This window comes from Accipiter gentilis, chromosome 18 (genome assembly GCF_929443795.1).
Source record: "Accipiter gentilis chromosome 18, bAccGen1.1, whole genome shotgun sequence".
Classification (NCBI taxonomy): domain Eukaryota; kingdom Metazoa; phylum Chordata; class Aves; order Accipitriformes; family Accipitridae; genus Astur; species Astur gentilis.
In genome coordinates this window covers 744,540-763,466 of record NC_064897.1, presented here as the reverse complement: position 1 = coordinate 763,466, position 18,927 = coordinate 744,540, and the positions used below count along the sequence as shown (strand labels likewise).

The window sequence follows — 18,927 nt, the reverse complement described above, 5'->3', positions numbered from 1 at the left end:
CTGAAGTCGAGGTAGATAACATCCACAGCCTTTCCCTCAGCCACTAGGTGGGTCACCTGGTCATAGAAGGAGATCAGGTTGGTCAAGCAGGACCTGCCTTTCGTAAACCCATGCTGACTGGGCCTGATCCCCTTCTTATCCTGGACTTGCCATGTGAGTGCTCTCAAGACAAACTGTTCCATAATCTTCCCTGGTACTGAGGTCAGGCTGACAGGCCTGTAGTTCCCCAGATCTTCCCTCTGACCCTTTTTATAAATGGGAGTCACATTGGCAAGCCTTCAGTCCTCTGGGACCTCCCCCGTTGACCAGGATCGCTGATAGATGATAGAGAGTGTCTTGGCAAGGACCTCTGCCAGTTCCCTCAATACTCTTGGATGGATCCCATTCAGGTCCCATAGATTTCTGAGTGTCCAGGTGGCGTAGCAGGTCCCTAACTAATTCCTCCTGGATTAAGGGGGTTATGTTATGCTCTTCATCCTTACCTTCCAGCTCAAGGGGTGGAGTACCCTGAGGATGACTGGACTCACTATTAAAGACTGAGGCAAAGAAGGCATTAAGTACCTCGACCTTTTCCTCATCACTGGTTGCTACATTCCCTTCTGTATCCATTAAAGGAAAGATATTCTCCTTGGGATTCTTTTTACTGTTAACATATTTATAAAAACATTTTTTGTTGTCCCTTACGACAGTGGCCAGATTTAGTTCTAGCTGAGCTTTTGCCTTTCTAATTTTCTCTCTGTATGATCTAACAAGATCCCTGTACTCCTCCCAAGTTGCGTGCCCTTTCCTCCAGAGATGATAAACTCTCCTTTTTTCCTTGAGTCCTAGCAAAAGCTCCCCATTCAGCCAGGCCGGTCGTTTTCCTCAGCGGTTCGACTTGCGGCACATGGGAGTAGCCTGGTCCTGAGCCATTAAGATTTCCTTCTTAAAGAATGTCCATCCCTCCTGGACCCCTTTGCCCTTCAGGACCATCTCCCAAGGCACTCTCTCAACCAGTGCCTTGAGGAGGCCAAAGTTTTCCGTCTGGAAGTCCATAGTGGTGGTTTTGCTGATCACCTTCTTTGCCTCAAAAATTCTATCATTTCATGGTTGCTAAGCCCAAGATGGCCTCCAACCATCACACCTCCCACCAATCTTTTCCTGTTTGAAAACAACAGATCTAGCAAGGCTCTTCCCCTGGTTGGCTCACCCACCAGCTGTGTCAAGAAGTTATCTTCAGTCCCCACACTCCAGGAACCTCCTAGTTTGTTTACTCACTGCTGTGTTGTATTTCCAGCAGATGTCTGGAAAGTTAAAGTCCCCCACAAGGACAAGGGCACACGATTCTGAGACTACTGCCAGCCGCTTGTAGAATGATTCATCTGTCTCTTCAACCTGGTCAGGCTGTCTATAATAGACTCCCAGCACAATATCTGCCTTATTGGCTTTCCCTCTCATCCTCACCCATAAGCACTCCACCTTGTCATCAGAATTGTGTAGCTGTGTACAGTCAAAACATTCCCTAACATAGAGAGCCACCCCACCACCTCTTCTACCTTGCCTATCTCTTCTGAAGAGCTTGTCACCATCCATTGCAGCACTCCAGTTGTGGGAGTCATCCCACCATGTTTCTGTGATGGTGACTAAGTCATATCTATCCTGCTGCACAATGGCTTCTAGCTCCTCCTGTTTATTGCCCATGCTGCATGTGTTGGCATAGATACATTTGAGCTGGGTTATTGAATCTACCCCTAATATCAGCATGCTGCCCCCAGGCTCATCTCTGGTGCACCTAGTTTTAGCCCTTACCTCCTTTGAACCTAGTTTAAAGCCCTTTCTATGAGCCCTGCCATCTCATGAGCAAGGATTCTGTTACTCCTTTGAGACAGCTGGACACCATCTGTCACTAGCAAGCCCGGTGCTGTGTAAACCTCCGCATGATCAAAAAACCCAAAATTCCACCTATGGCACCAGCCTCTGAGCCATGTATTAACCAGGTGTGTTTTCCTGTTCCTTTCAGTGTATTTCCCTGCCACTGAAGGGATTGAGGAGAACACTACCTGTGCTCCTGATCTTTCTACTAATCGTCCCAGTGCCCTGAAATCCCTTTTGATTGCCTTTGGATTCCTCTCTGCAGTCTCATCACTGCCAACCTGCACAACCAGCAATGGGTAATAATGAGAGGTCCGAACCAGACCAGGGAGTTTCCTGGTAATGTCTTTTACCCAGGCCCCAAGGAGGCAGCAGACTTCCCTGTAGGGTGGGTCAGGTCTGCATATTGGGCTCTCTGTCCCCCTCAAAAGGGAGTTGCCTATGACAATTATCCTCCTTTTTCTTTTTTCAGAGGATGTGTGAGGCTGCCCAACTGAGCCTAGGCACCTCCCTAGATAGGGCTTCAGCTACACCCTGATCTTCACTGGCCTAGTCCTCAAGTTTCAGAGCCCCATAGTTGTTGTGTAGGGGCAACTGGGAAGGTGAGCGAGACCGGGAGGGGACTTGCCTGCCTCCGCGAGCAGGGACCTGTATCCATTCCCCTCCATCTCTTAGGTCCCCTCCTGTCTGGTGGCAAGGAGGGGCAGGGGAACCTCCGCTTCTCTTGGAGCCTCCATCTGCTGCCTCTGCCTCAGGGATGGCAGGGTGTGGGCCCACCAATCTATCTCCCTCTCTCACTCCCTGGTACTCCTCAACCTTTCCACCTCCTCCTTCAGCTCTACCACCAGGCTGAGCAGATCATTCACCTGGTCACACCTCACACGAGAGGTTTCCCCACTGACCTCCATCATTTGTGATATACTCAGGCACTCCCTGTACCCAGAGACCTGGACAGCCACATGCTTACATGGGAGCTCTGTCTGCGTTGCCGTATTTTTCGTAACAACGGCTTTCACCCGAGTGGCAACCATACCTGGGTCTTCCTCTGGGCTGACACCCACCACTTGAGTAGACTTCTCCAGCTGGGAGGAGGGGGGGGCTGCACCCTACCTGCGCAAACTGACACGCCGCGCTCCCCTGGTCGCCGACACTCCTCAGGACCGTTCAAATCTCCCGCAGTTGCCCCTGGCAAGGCCCATGCCGTGCAAGCCTCTCACGAGAGCCGCCAGCTCCAGATGGATCCCTCCACTCTTCCCCAGCACTCCCAGGCCTCAGGAACCTCCTGGTCTGCCTCAGTCTAGTGCTTAGCTGCTGACTTGCCGCTGCTGGCCTTGCCGCTGACTGAATGCAGCCGACCGTTACGCCACGTTCAAATCTCCCGCGGTTGCGTCATTCCTTTTTAAATCATGCAGGAAGATGCTTAGAAATTGGTTTTAGTAAACTGAGGGAGAAAATAGGGAAAATGCAATCTTGAAATGAATTGTGGAGAAACAAAACAATACAAAACAATACTTTGCACCTGCAAGACTGTGTGCCCTTGGAAAAAAAAGAAATGAAGAAATAATTGTGACTTTCACAAATCTCAGGCTAAGGAGGTGCTAAGCAGCTTCAAAGTAATGATCCATGGACTATTACATTTCTGCCAGTTGGCTAAAATATAATTCAAGGGTATGATCATGTGATTGCACATGTATATAATTGAATACATCAAGTTACTGTTGGCTTTCTGCAGAATCAGCTTATCTGTTATGAATATGAGACTAGTATGCAGCTATAACACTAGAAAAAAGTACCATAAGAAACAATTTAGTGTTACCACACAGCTTTTTGTGTTCTTACTGATTTCAAACATGGAACAGGCTGTTTGTCACATATAAATAAATGGCAGTGAGGTGAAGGCAATTCTGCTGGAGATCTAAAACCAATTCTGCTCAGTTCTATAAAACTTCTTTTGCCAGAACTTTCATACTTTTTAGGTCTTAGATAAACATATGAAGTCTAAAAATCTAAATTTAGCCTTGATGAGTAAAACCAGCATAGAGCATAGGTATCTGCCTTTACATGCTTGCTTTAAGCTAAGTCATTGCCTTTCTAAATCTGAGAACACACTTGACATTCAAAACAGCTCCTGTGATAATCTTGGGCTTCCTTGCAGCATTCAGATGTGTGGGAATGTAGGAGCAGAGCACCAGCACACCTGTTTGGTAACAGATTTCCAAAGAGCTTGACCGTAGCATTCTCCAGAGTCTTTAATTTTAAGATTAAATGAGGTTTCTTCTGTATGTGGAATCTGAGATACAATAATTGTTCAAGGATACTCAGTGTACGTGACAGCTGACTTGTTTTTAGCTTTCTGAAATATGGATGGTGGGGTGGTTTTGTTTGGGAGTGGTGGGCTTGGGTTTTTTGTTTGTTTGCTGTGTTGGGGTTTTTTTAGCAAGTAGAATTCAGATTCTTCTCTGACTTCGTTCAGTAACAGGATATAACCAAATGTGGAGAACCCTTCTGTTTGAATAGCTATGTGTTTTCTGTAAAAATCATGCAGCCTAAACAAGGGTTAAACTTGTCAAGGGAAGCTGTGCCAGTTGTGATTTTTCTTTTAGGTTAGATTGGTAATTCTTTTACAACAACGCACTTTTTTCTAAAAAGACTTGGGGGTGGAAACACCCCAAACAACCCAAGGAGAAACAACCAAAAAAACTTAATCTTTTTTTTTTTTTTTTTAGTAGCAAAGATACAGGCTTTTAATGATCAGATCCCTCCACCTAGTTTTACAGATGATGGTAGATGTCACAGAGCTCATGGCTAACAAGGTCCTCGAATACTTTTGCAAAATAATGTATTGTTTTCCTTCTTCAGGCAAGAATATCAGGTTGATGCACTGGAGTTAATATTGATCAAAAGGGAAGAAACTCTTGTGTTCCCAGCCTTTAAAGGGACCCGGGCTTACAAACTAAGTGCCCTGTTATGTGTTTGCTCCCCATTTTCATGGCAATACTAACTAATGCATAATAAGCCTTCTAGAACAAAAGCAGAGTGTAAGATACTGCTCGGAAGTTGTTCTAACCTGTAATGTCACCATGTGTGCTCTGGGAGTGATTTTGGGAGTAAGAGAAGGCTTAGTTATCAAACCATCTACAGGGAAATGTAGCTCTTATTCACAGAACATTTGGCTATATATGTGTAAAAATATACCGTTGTAATGTTACCAAAATTCTTTTTAAGCATTTTCCTCATCGATCATGCCTGGACTTACCGTGTCGAACATGCCCGCCAGCAGCTGCTTCATGTACCCGGCTTACTGCACAGAATGACAAATCTCATGGGAATCGACTTTCACGGAGAGATCCCAGATGAGGGCAGTATTGAGCAAGTGTTGCGGGAAATGTGGAAATACAATCAGACCTACCAGCTTTCTCAAGGGGTAAGTATCTAAAGCCTAATTAGGGTGCTAAAAAGTTCTGAGCAATCCTGAGTGAAGACATCTCGATATATGGCTGTTAATATTTTCAATGCAAAAAAGGCCCTTTACAGGTATTTCAGAATAAACTTCTACTTGGAAGGAGAGCATATGCCACGTAGGGCTAAAATGCACAGTGGCTTGCTCCCAGCTTTCTGATGAGAACTTTGAGGGTTTTTTTATACAGAGGGGAAGAGTATGCTGCAAAAGAAGGGAGCTAGAAGATGGAAGATCTGCTTGTATGTTATGTGAGTTTTTTCTGCTCAAACTTTCTCAGAGTGAAGAAAAGAACCTCTCATGAATCAACTGTCTCACATAAAAATGTGTGTCTCAGTTGTGCTCACAGTTTTCCCCACCTGTGTAGTGCTTTACATATCGGGTATATATCTACACTGTCAGATAACTTAACTTCCTGGTTTGTATTTGGCAACTGATTGGCTGTACTTTGTAAGTATTAGCTCACCCTCAGGTGAGAACCAACTAGCTTCGAGATGAAGCCTAAGTTTCTTGGCATAGCTTACTCCAAGGACTGCTACTTTTAGGTAGTGTGGATAAGACCACACCACGTTTGGTCCCTCTGGCCTACGTAGTCCTTCAGCCCTGTACCAGCAGGTTTTGAGTCTTCAAACACCCTCAAGTGCATATGTGCCATTTATGAGGGAATACAACTCTCGGGGTTCAGTTAAAAATTTTTATAGGGGCTGCAATGTACCTCGTAGGCTATTATGAGTATTTTGGATTAAAGAGAAGACAGGCAAATTCTTCGGGCCAAGCCCTGTACAGAACAGGCAGGGCTAACTGAGCAGTGTGAGCACGACCAATCTGGAGCTCTTAACTCAGGGGCTTGAGGTTGTTCCCTGGAGTGGACACCTTTATCAATTAAGGTATCAGCTTAGCTCACAGTAGTATCAGACCTGAAAAATCCCTGAAAAAGGGATTAGTTGTGACCGCTTTCTTTTTTTCTTAGTGTTTTTGGTTTGGGTTTTTTTCTTTAAATAAAAGGGAGATCTGAACAGTATCTCTCTATCTTCCTATCCTATGTCCTTGTTTCCCATCTTCTTGTCATGAATGGCTTGTGAGTCAGGTGGAATTATTTGTTTTATCACTTGAAAAGTGCTTTCCTGGAAGACAGTTAATTCAACTTGTAGCTGAATTTGTCTTCTATTCCCCTTTCTGGCCTTGGGCTGCTTGAATATCTTAAGCCTAATCTCTGTGCCTCCATTTCTGCATCTGTAAAAGGGTGACAGTAGTGCTAGCCAGCAATTTAAGGTTTATTCATTCATTTAGCATTTTATCATGACAAGTGTTGCAGGAAGGGATAGTTTGGTGACGCAGCCTCAACACTCTTAAAGCCAGCTCTTGTTGCAGGAGCAGTTCTGGTCTCATTTACTCTTAAGCTGTAAACTTCCAGCTCATCCTTGTAGTGAACTGGTTCTGATAGAAACTGCAGGAAAACTAACCCTACCAAAAAAAACCAAACAGCATTCTGCTGGTTTAGCTCCCTGAACTGGCTAGTTTAGTAGAGGGGAAGCAGGTCTGGTAAGCAATAGCAGTAGCAATAACAAAGAGGATGGAACTGTGCAGTTGAGATGGAAACAGGCTGTTCGCAGCAGTGGCTGGATGCTATGCTGGCTTAGCCTCAGAGTTGTAGGGATGGAAGTGTTACTGTGTACCTAGCACCTGCTCACAATCTTGGCTAGAGTAGGAAACAGAGAAATGGTGTAGGGGGTGCTGCCAGGGCTTTCTGTCTTGCAGTGCTTTTCTACCAGTTGATATGTGCAGGATGTGTCGCTCTTTAATTGTACAGACTGCAGAGGAGAAGGTTCCTGTCTGGTACATTATGGATGAATTTGGATCACGCATTCAGCATTCAGATCAGCCTAGTTTTGCAACAGCGCCTCTGTTTTATATGCCTCAACAAATTGCTTACACTGTTCTCTGGCCTTTGAGAGACCTTGAAACTGGTGGTAAGTGTGTGTCTGAGTATATTTTTATTTTTTTTTAAGCTCACAATAGAGGACAGGCCATATTCTTACGAATCATTGAGCACTTCACAGTAGAACAAATATTTTAAGACCAAAATGATGGCATACTTGTAATGCTATCAAATTTAAAAGTTCTCTGCCTGATAATTCTGTTTATGTGAGGCCTTTATCAGTCCAAAAATGTTGCTGAAGTTTTATTGACAGAGAACTTAAATCTTGCATCGCTGTCTTAGTGAAACTACTGATTCAGTCATCTGAGAGTTTAATAAAATTTCCTTAAAAGTCTGTTTGTAGCTTTGAGTCAGAAATTCAAGTACTGGAAGTTGGGAAATGCCAGGCCAAAGATTTACTCCTGTAATCTTGGTTGGGGGCCACCTTATGCCCCCATGGTGTGGAGGAGATAAGTGTCCAACTCTCTTGACTAATAGTTTCAGACTAATTTTTGCATCCTAAACAATATGCTTTTTAATGTAGTTCTTTAATTATCTATGATTTTACATTTAAATAACAGAAGTTGTGGTGTTAACTGTTCAACTGTCATATATGTGATATGCCATGAGGAAGATTTTTGGTGGAGAATGAAAGGCAGTTTCGAGCATTTCTGCTTGTTTTGCTGCAGACGAAGTGACTCGTGATTATGCTTATGGGGAAACAGATCGCTTGATCAGGAAGTGTGTTTTGTTACCATGGGTGCCTACTGAAGTGTTGGATGTCAACTGTTTTACACCAGAGCCATCAGATGAGCATTACCAGGTATAACATTGCAAGAATTCTGATTTTGCTGCTTCTTAGGCTTAAAGATTGTTTCAGAGTATAGCTATTAAATTAAAATAATTATTTCAAAGAAAGCATGATGAGAGAAGAAATCTCGCATATAATATTTAACTGTTTAAAAACTGAAGCAACACAAATGAGTTCTAATATGTTACTGCAGTATTGTGTAACTTTTTTTTTATAAGCATGCTACAATGTACTTCATATGGAGGTAACCCATCTCCCAGTTAGATATTTGATACATTGTCTAATAGGCTTACCAATTGGATTTATTATGGTAGCACTTCTGGTTGGTCTTGAATTACAGAAATATTTTAGGAGTGGTTATGTTTTTCAGCCTGGCTACTCATTTAATGTCATGGTTTAGAACCATTAAATGTTGGAGCAGAGACATCTTTAATTTGATAGCACTGTTACAAAGTACTTGTCTGTTTTGTTTTGAGCTCTCCTTTCTACTAAGGTTTGTGATATTTTAAGGATGTGAAATGTTTGGAATCTCCTTTTCAAGAATGAAGTCTGCATGAGATTCCTTTTTAAGAAAAATGAAGAAACTTCATGCCTATGAGGATGCTGTAGTTGCCACTAAAGCAATCAAGATGCAGCTTTGAAGATGAATTTGTACCCCAAGTATCTGTTTCTTATGGTAGAGAATAGGCAGAAACTGCTGGATCCAGATTGTTATTAACAATATCTAGTCAGAAATGAAGTTAACCCGCTTCTGCGAATTAAAGGTGTATACTCAGAATAGCTGGGCTGTCTTGTAACCTAAGTCAGATTGGTTGGTTGGGATTTTGCATTTTTGGAAGAGGTATAGATGTACTTTGCATTTACAGATGAGGAACAACAATGCACCCACAGTTTATGTCTTACAGGTGTTCTCTTGGCAAAAGTGCCTGGATCTCAGATAAGGCAATTTTTTGCATGTGTTTTAATTCTGTTTTGGGATGATCAGGTTAACTTAAAGAACTGTGTGGCAAATGGGCAAACAGTATCCTCCTTTACTACCCCACCTTAAAAACATCTTCTCAAAATACCCTTTTTTTTTTTTTTTTACTGTGTCTCTGCCACTCAGCTATTGAGAAGAGGTGACAGCAAAATATCAGTGCTAGAACCAACCAACAGAGCTTTCTTTTACTCTAGAATGTTTAGCTGTAGATTAAAGTCTTAACTGGTGACAGACCAGTGAAGAATAGCTTAGGGCATAGCACATCCTTAAACACCAAAAGGGAGATAGCTAGAAAGAGATACCATGTTGCTGACACTTCTAAATTCCCCGATTTTCACTGAAGCAGAGCTGTGTACTGAAAAAAGTACAGTCAACTTCAGAGATCTGTTTAAAGCATTAATACGTGAGCCAGCAGTTTTGCAGGGAAATAAAATTGTGTGAAAATGCTACTAAATGTTTATGCAAGTCATACTGTTTCAAAATTGTTTGCTGCTATCACTGTACAATTTCTGCAACTGCTTTACTACTACGTGCAAATAATCATTTGTTGTTAAATGGGCTGTGTTGTTGGTTTTTACTGTAGCTAAGGATGTTATATTTCTTATTCTAATTTTCCTTTAAATAAACGTGAAGGCTTCAGTGTTCTATTTAAAAGAATCACAGAGCTGTTGCAGCAACATTGTTGCTTAACTTTTACCTGTTTTTTGTTCTGTTACCTGATTTTGATCTCCAACACAGACTGCAAAGGCTGTAACTTAAATGGTACTATGGGTAATGATTGGGCAACGATTGCAGAAACCGGAGGTAGCTTCTAATGAAGTGTCTGGGATGGAAGAAGTATCCCTTAGAGGGGCTAGAGTAGTTGATGTTCTGCGACAGCTCCCTGCATGCAAGTTGAGAAAAGACAGTAATGAATCCTCTGGTACTGTTCTGAGAACTGTAGTCTTCTCTTAAAAGTACAGGCACCCTTCCTATTTTTAGGTGTCTGCAGGAATTATTTTGTATTTGTACTGTCCAGTCTATTTTAGAAGGTGATGTCTGACGTCTTTGATTGCATTTGTGGTTTTGTTTATGCTTTCCAATTATGTATGATTGTATTCCTTATAACAGCCTTAAAGGTAAAGAGGTATGTCTATGGCTGGACATACATTTCACCACTGCAACTTGTGAGGACAGCCTGCAGCAGCTTGAAGTGTTGTGGAACAGCAGCTACTTTGTTTTCTCAAGATGCACTTCTCCCATCCCAAGAGTTTCTGTGAGCTACTTCCTTTGGCAGGGTATCAGCAACGATCCAAATGTATATTTCCTTTTATCAGTCAGAGGTATTGTAAAAGATGGAGTAAGATTTTTCAAGCATGTTTACCGCTGAAGACTGCAAAAAGCCTTTTGCTCATTTTTACAGGAGCAGAATTAGGTTCCAGCCTCCTGTAATGTTTTTAGTTATCTGTAATAAAACATCATGGCTAAATGGTCAATCTTCCATTTTGTTGGAAATACAGTAACTTTGTCTTTTATTGCACATGATCATCTGTGATTTGATATTTTGTTTAATGCTTAGGAGAAACGGGAATTTCTCAGGGTGCTTTGACAGTGTTGATAAGCTCTGGTCTTGAAGCCATGTTTCTTGTTCCTTTTTTACTAATAGCCTCTTACTTCTGATTCCCTTCTGCCTCTGCTCTTGTACTGATTTTTATTTTTTTTTTCTGAGCAGCATATTACACAATATATTTCTCAAAATGCAGCTTTGGTGGAATTCAGTTGTGCTGAAGACAACGGACCAATGAGACATGCAGATGGACTGTCATTTTTATGGTGACTACAAATGCACCTGTATACATGTATTTAAATACTTACATGAAGATAAGGAATTGCAGAAAATTATCTGTAAAGATTTACAATTTCAGAAAATTTCAACAGGCTATTGCTAATAAAACACTTGGATGACCATCGAGTCATACAGAATACTTTACCTGTAGCTTCTCCATAAAAATTATGTTGTTTTTCAATCACTTCTTTTATAAACCTGATTATGCACACTTTGAAAATCAGTTTGGTCTAAGCTGCTGTTCATATCCGCTGAATATTGTGGAATTTGACCTAAGGCTGCTCATTTATTCTGCCTAGTATTAACTTTTTGTGGGATTTTTTTGTTTGTTTTTTAGGCTATTTTAGCAGAAAACAAGGAAAAACTGCCTATAGCGATAAATCCACCAGTTTATGACAAAGACAAAGTTTTCAAGTACGTATTTGCAAACAAAATGCTTTCTTAGCAAGGTTAAGATTAATAATTGCGATGTGCTGAGGCTGAACAGCATTTTCCAGCCTTGAACAATAGAGGCAAGTTGAAGGTGTGTTGATACGTAGCCATTTGCTTAAGATTCTGACTTACTAGTTTTTCTTGTTGGACTCTTCAGAGTAAATGGATTGTCATGGAATTTCTAAAAATAAATTTAGATCATTTTTTTTAAATAAGTGCCACCTTCTGGTTGAAAGAAAAGTTGCATAATGTTGTAACGCTGTTTTCACTAAGTAGCATAACTAAAGTATACAAGAAAGACTAAAGACTTCTGCATTGTAGTTTGTACTTCCATAGGGTGTACACGTGCTTCTCTGTGCTGGGTGAATATAACACTCTTCCCCTTCTTGACATGAGATTGCCAAACGGGAATCTTGTCAAAACCTGGAATGTTTTAAATTGGATATGTGCCTTACTACAAAAATGAAGTGTATGGTGTGAAGCTGTTTCAGAAGAAAGCTGGAAGAACATTGCAAAGATAAGGGATTTTTGTGAGCAAAAAGTGGTGCTGCATGGCTAGACTGCCTTATTACTATTTTTATTCCAGAAAAACATACTATTACATAGCATGTGCTGTGAGTTGAACTGTAGGGTGTTTAGAGTCTGACACTGGGATCTGAATTCTTGTTTGCAATATTTTACTTAAGGCATGAGGTTAGGCTAAAACATATTGGGTAGGTATACTCACACCCCAGCTTCTTGTGTTGAGGGGACTTGTTATCACTAGATCAACTTTACTTGAGAAGAACTACTGAAAATCAAAGTCACTTTGAGTTGAGAGGCATTTGTTAACTTGCTCAGTGATAGTCTAGATTTCATTATGCAGTTGAAATCTCTGGTTACAAGACTGAGGATAAGCTAAAGCTATTTTTTTTATCCAGTGTACTTGCCTCTATTTCACATAAGTGAGTCAAAGGTAGATGCATTCTAATAGAGATGGAAAGAAACACTGAGGATGTTGGGAAATGTCGACTTATTTTTCACTGCTACCTCTTTATTTTGCATCTCATATTTCAGGTGAATGGCATTCATATCAGGGTGGGAAGGAGGAGGGAAAACACATGCCAAATCCTTCCTGCTCTGTTTCTAAGGAATGTCTTCAACACCCTGGCTATGTACTCCTAAGGGTTTTCCTCTCTTCTTTATCCAGTTCTTGTCTGGAGAGGAGAAAAGAGAGCAGCTTGCCCTCCAGAGGCCAAGATGTTCTGAATTTCATCTACTAAAGTTCCTTCAGGAGCCAGGGTAACATCTCAGAATCCAGATGACTTAGTGAGAGCTGCAGTCTTCCAGTGTTCTTGGCTTCTTTCAAAGATTTAAAGGTTTTAAGGCTGCCACCATTGACAGGCAGATGGGAATGTGTGAAGCTGAGTAGATGTAGCCTGTTAACATGTATGCTCTGCCTTGTGTATTGCCACTGGAAATTAAATGTATGAGGTTGCAAAGTTTAGAACCTGAGACATTCTTAGTCATCTTGTTTCCAAGTAGAGCTAAGATAAGGGGAAGATGAAATAAATGTTTAACCTGAATCCTGAAAAGCAGGCAAGCAAGTACATGTAGTTTGATATAGCAAAATTATAGGTTCAAGTAGGTCTTGTAGCATTAATAGTAACTGCTGCCCTAGGGAGATTGTTCTATCCAGCTGTGCTGATTGCTGGCTTGAAAAAAAGGTGGATAAAAGAACTAAATGTTTCAAAGACAAAATTCATATGAAAAGACATTCTAGTTTGTGTTGAGCTTGATTATCTCTTTCTCTTGATCTTCTCTTTCATGTTTCTCTTCAGCTACATCAGTCATTTTTTAAAGATGTCCAAAGAGCTGTTATGAGACAGCAACTCTGTTTTGACCGATTTTTGTCAGCTCTGTGCTTTGGGAGTTGATTGTCATAACTGCTTCTTAGGTTTAAATGCTTTGAGTAAATTAAGTAACATCTAACATGTTTTATCTCATTTGCACAATTCTACTGAATAATATCTTCTTTAATCCAAGACTTTATAGCATCCCTACTAGGAATTCTTTATGACAAGATTAAAAAAAAAAATCATTCAGAAAATATAGTTAGCTGACTTCATTAGTTCAGCATGTCATTGATATTGGAATGAAAGGTCCAAAATAGGTTGGCTAATACCACAGTATTGCAGTGTAGAAGTTCTGTCATCTGTGAAACCCAGAACAAGATTTGGTGCATTTCTTATCTGTCGGTATTTTTATGTACATATGTGGATGTGTATTATCAGAGTAGACATTGGAATATGTACCAACTGATTTAACTAAACACAAGGGAATACCATAGAAGATCCTATGTGCTCCTCAGATAACAACAAAGGAACTGCCCAGTAGTTGTAAGGTGCCTGCCGTTCTGGTTTGTGTTCTTCAGTGCAGAGGTCTGATTTTTTTTCAAATGTATGCATTAATACTGGATATACTCAAGTACCTAAGGGAATCTGACTGCTAAACTCAGTGATAGATGTTGGCAGTGAAATACATTAATTTTATATAGTGTTTCTATGAAATCTTCATTCTTGAAATTAATTCATCTGCCTTCCCTGAACCTTTGACTGTCCCAAGATTTTTATGGTAAAAGGATTGTGTGTAGAATGGATGGAGTAACTTAAACTTGGAACAAGTAGAATGGTCTTATTTCCCCTCTAATATTAACTTCCATCGGCTTATTTCAGTGGTCTTCCTGCACTTAGCAAAGATAAGATTGTGCCCCCCTGTTTCTTTTGTGCTGCATTTTTGTGTTTTCTATAAGCAAGTCTTAAAATACATAATCCAGAGTGCTCTGGCACATTAATTTCTTAGTAAGACTTCAGCATTAAGAAAGTAAGCTTTTTATTGTTAATGTGAGTAGGAGCTCTGTGAAATCTTGTCTATAGCTGTAAGCGACTGGAAAAATAAAAAAGGTCTAATAGTCTTTGATATCTATATGTTATAGAACATACCACTATCTTCTGTACATCTATAAAGGCAGCTAAGTGTTGTAGTGGGAAATTTTTGAAAGAGAAGTATTCCTTTGTTAGGAAGGGGTTTCTTAGTTTTTAGTACTTAACTGGGGGAAAAAGAGTACCAGAATCTTTCTTTAAGCCTGCTGTTCGGAGTGAGTGAATGCAAGTCACTACTTGTATTTCTGTGTGGTGTAGAGCTTATGTAGAGTATTTAAGTGAATTAACACTAGGGGAAATGGATTTTTGGATGTACAAGAGGAGGTGACCCATCTCTCAGTTGAATGCCTGATTTGTGTAAAGAACAATCCTGCTCTTCAGCTGAGAAAAGTAGCTGGTGCCCAGCCAGCAGTGGGAGTTTATTCCTAAATTATTTATTTGGAAACATGGAATAAAAAGGGGGTGGAGGGGAGGGAACCTCTGACTGATTAAATGATGTCTAGGGAATAGTGTGGAATAAGATTTATTGGAGTTACCAGATGCTGCTAGGTTCTCCAGGTGTTCTTCCATGCTGTGTAAGGCCAAATGCCTTGGCCTCAGGCCTTTGTTACAGCAGCATTTTTAATATCATTGCGTCTTTCTGACTGGAGTAAGGGAGTTTGCCACAAGGGTTATGTTTTTGTTTGGCCTTAAGCACTGATTAATCTGTTTTAACACCTTAAATTATAGTTCAGCCTCATTGTTACCCGAGTTGGGAGAACTGTTGTGAGAACCATCAGTTGATGAAGCAGAGATTTCAAAGGTATTTGCTCTAACTGCAATTGCAGGGGAGGGAAGCCTTACTCTTATGACTCCCAGAGATCCCCTACTGAGTTACTTCCACCAATTTCAGTAAAAACCTTTTTTTTTGAACTTTACCTGTAAGTGCATGCAAGGTCTCTGGTAGTTCATATGCAAAGGAGTCCTATCTGTGACTCTTCATAGCTCTAGCGTAACACTAATTTTGAACCAAGGTTTCACTTCTGTCCTGGGGAAAGCAACTGTAACTGGACTGTTTTTGCAGATAACTAAGCAAGTGGTTGTACAGCTTTAGCCCAACTATAACTGTAGCTGTACTCTAAATATGTAACATTATGCAAGTTTTATCCAACCACATTGTTTTGCAGAATGAGTGTACCATACTCTACACTTGACTATGTTACTTTTGCCCTTTTTCCTAAGCTGGAAACCAGATACTGCTCACGTATTCTGGAGCAGAAGCCAGGAATCCTGAAAGCCAGCATTCCAGCACTCTGCCACAAAAAAATTGTGCAATATGTTGGCAAAATATTTCCATACCATGCTAAAGGGGCTTAATCACAAGAATGAAAAAAAAAAAAACCCAAAACAAAACTATTGCTGCTCCCATTTATTGAGTGGATTTAATAACCAGTATAGGTCCATTGTGTAGATGTGATGATCCTCTTGCTACTAAGACTTATTAGCTAGGCTTACGCAGGACTAGTGTCTTTGTGGAATAATAACTTGTATTGTAGGGTGTGTTTGTAAGTGACTGATCTGGGACTGTATGAGCAACTTATTCTAGTATTTGTGCTACATGTGTTCCTACATGCATATTTGTGTGAGGTCGGATGTTTCAAGACTTTGCTACAGCATTATAAGGCCTTTTATCTTCAGGTCACCACTTTGATTTCCTTTTGCTTCAGCAAGGACTAAAAGTTGCTCCAAACCACAACACTTCTATATGAAATGGGTTTGGCAGAACTTGTACTGGATCCACTACATCAAATTTGGTATTGTACTTTCCCCTAATGTGCAGACTTATAAGGTGAACCCACATGTTGCAGAAAGAAATGCTAGTGGGGTTGTATGAAGATATTGTGGTCTCTTGCAACAGTGGGGAAAGATCAGTGACTTCTTTCAACAGGGATGCTAGACTGACTCTTCATCTACAGTGAAGTCGCCTCTCTTAGTCTTAGACTCCAGCATAAATAGTATAACCATCATATGTCACATGTGGAGCTATGCAAAACATCTTGCATCCTTTTCTTATTAAAGAATATATTTCCCTCTGACTGGGCTATTTTTACAGTTCATCATTTCAGAGAGGTCTCTCTCAGGAGAATATATCTCCCAATTGGTTGGTAGCAGAGGAGGAGAGGAAAGTTACACAACTGATAAGAATAGGTCTGGACAAGAGGAAGAATATAGTGGTTTCTCGTGGAAAAAATTAGCTGTTGCTTAGTCTGTTTAAATGTCCCCTTACCATGAGAACTGTTTTCTATGTCAGTCTTGCTTTTTGAGTCATCATGCTGAATTCCTAATTAAGTGACCTCACTTCAAGCTGTAAAATCATCAAAATAACCTATATTGCTATCTGCTTATTTTAGCGTGTCAGATAGCCAAGTCACTGGCTTTATTTGAGAGGGGAATTTCCGAAGATATGCCACATCTTGCCTCATTCTTTGTTACATTCTGTAATGTGTATCAGGTTTGGGTTGGGTTTTGGTGTGTTTTTTTAATGGGGCTGGGTGGGGGTTTGTATTAAACCTCAAAGTTGTGTATACTTCCTGCGCATGTGTGACGTACATACTTTCATATGTTTTGATTGTTTGGAAATGTCTCTATGTATGTGAAATTCTGAACAAATGAAAATAGTCTTCTGAAGCTACCGAGTTAAACTGACAAGATTGCCTATTAATTTCTCATGGATGACAGCAGGTTGATTTTTAGAGCTCTTCCAGCAATGAAGGTGTTTACAAGGTCTCTCACTCAGGGATTTCTCATGTAGAATAGTGAATTCACGTTACTGCTTCTCTGTCAGGGACTTAGTCATTGTCTTCCGAATTGCTATTTTTGTTAAGTTATAGGACCTAAACTATCTTTGAGATTTCTGTCTCAAAATACAGTACTTTTAATCTGTCCCACTTCAATTTAAAATGTTTCTGTGGATTAAGAAGAGATAGTCACAGATGGTGTGTATTCGTAAAGCATAATGCTTGTAGAAAACCAAGCTTAAAACTTTTTTCTGTTCAAGCAGGAGTTGACCAGTTTCAGAAACCAAACTGACATTTTTCTTCATATGCCTTTTTCTTCTTCTAGGGTTTTCACAGACATTCAACAAGTCCTCAACAACCTGACACATCCCCGTTTTGTATTCACAGACAACGAGGGAAAAGCAGACATCCTTTACAACTTCTCACACTTCAAAGATTATAGGTTGCAATTGTTCCCCTGACAATACAAATTCTTTATTTGCTATAAAAACTGTTCCCAAAGGCCTTCCCAACCTTCCTCCTTCACCCAACAACTTATCTATTTTGTAGGAAGCTAAGCGAGGAAAGGCCTGAGGTAATGCTGAATCAATTCCCATGTGAGAACCTTCTGACTGTCAAAGACTGCCTGGCATCCATTTCTAGACGAGCTGGAGGACCAGATGGGCCAAGATGGTTGCCTCGTACTTTTAACCTCCAAACAGAATTGCCTCAGTTCATCAGCTACTTTCAGCAACGTGACAGAAGGTGGCTTGTGTTTCTACTTCCTTACGTTTTGTGCTTTCTTGATTCCATGTTCCTCAAAGACCAGTAGCCTGCATTTTGTGCTTGGCAGCTGTTATGCTACCATGAGTTTGCTCTTGCTGTGCTTATGTTCAAGTGAATTTTACCTGGAAAGTGTGAGCTTTTTAGGTATTTTCTTTAATGTAAGAATAGTTAAGTAATGCATTTTGAAACACAGAAATTTCACCATCATTTGAATACAGATTTGAAGGCTGTTGCTTTTTGTCTAGTCAAGATCTTACCTCTTATATTTAATATATATACAAAGGATCAAAATGTGTTTGCAACAAATGTTTTGGATTTGTTTTTTTTTCCCAGGGGACCAGTAGCAGTTGTTCTTGCACTTAAGCCAGAGTGGAAGATGTTTAGAGTTAATGTACTTGGGTTCTGTAAGATTGTGAAAGTAAAATTGAGTTTTAGTGTTAGCCTAAAGCAGTTCTGGAGCTTTAGGGTTTTAAATCCACACTCTTTTTACTGCTGCAGCTGCCTCAGAGTGGATGGAAACTAAGATTTTCATTTGGTGAGAGAGCGAGCATTGCATACTGCTAGTGGAATAACCTCTTATGCCTAGCATGGAATATTCTGATTGAAAGGTTGCTTCTTTGGTGATGCTTGCTTATGGTGCCACCTGCCAGGCGTTTCATTTGGCCGTTCTTTGCTCTACACATTCTGTTATTGACTGGCATGACCAGGAGAGAGCGCTTATTTGTGTATCCCTAGCATGTGGTGTTTTAATTCCTTTTGACAGTGAATGCAATATGTATATAGGGAGTGGGAAGGAAGGGATAGGAATTTTCAAATAAATAACAGACCCTCTTAAGTTAACATGGCTAACTTCAGCTCAGTTTATGCTGTGTGTCATGAAGCTCAAGAATTTTCTGAGGATGCTTTAACAGATTGAGAGAAGGAAGACATCAAGTGTCACCCTGCCTTTACTCAGAAAGATACATTGAAAGACCAGCATTTTGCCTATTGTCCTGAAGGATAGTTCAAAGAATTTGCCCCTTGAGGTGACTAGGTACTAAAAAGTGAGAAGATGTTGGTGTGCTTTCATTTTGTTGCAAAATGAACCATTGAGATGTTGTGTGATTTATTGCCAAAGGGATGAGTTATGGTATCATTTAATGTGAATGATTTGGAGGTGTTATTAGGGAATCAACTTGGAAAATTGCACGA

The 18,927-nt window shown here is 40.5% G+C and overlaps 1 protein-coding gene across 1 annotated transcript in view; it reads left to right on the top strand.

Moving 5' to 3' along the window:
* Window positions 1–18,927, top strand: part of TTLL12 (tubulin tyrosine ligase like 12) — a 33,896-nt gene that overhangs the window by 8,033 nt on the left and 6,936 nt on the right. Inside the window, exons 3-8 of the mRNA XM_049821658.1 lie at window positions 5,077–5,275; window positions 7,119–7,278; window positions 7,916–8,049; window positions 11,179–11,255; window positions 17,297–17,413; window positions 17,521–17,715. Coding sequence (XP_049677615.1) covers window positions 5,077–5,275; window positions 7,119–7,278; window positions 7,916–8,049; window positions 11,179–11,255; window positions 17,297–17,413; window positions 17,521–17,715 — 882 coding nt within the window. The remainder of the gene's footprint in view (window positions 1–5,076; window positions 5,276–7,118; window positions 7,279–7,915; window positions 8,050–11,178; window positions 11,256–17,296; window positions 17,414–17,520; window positions 17,716–18,927) is intronic.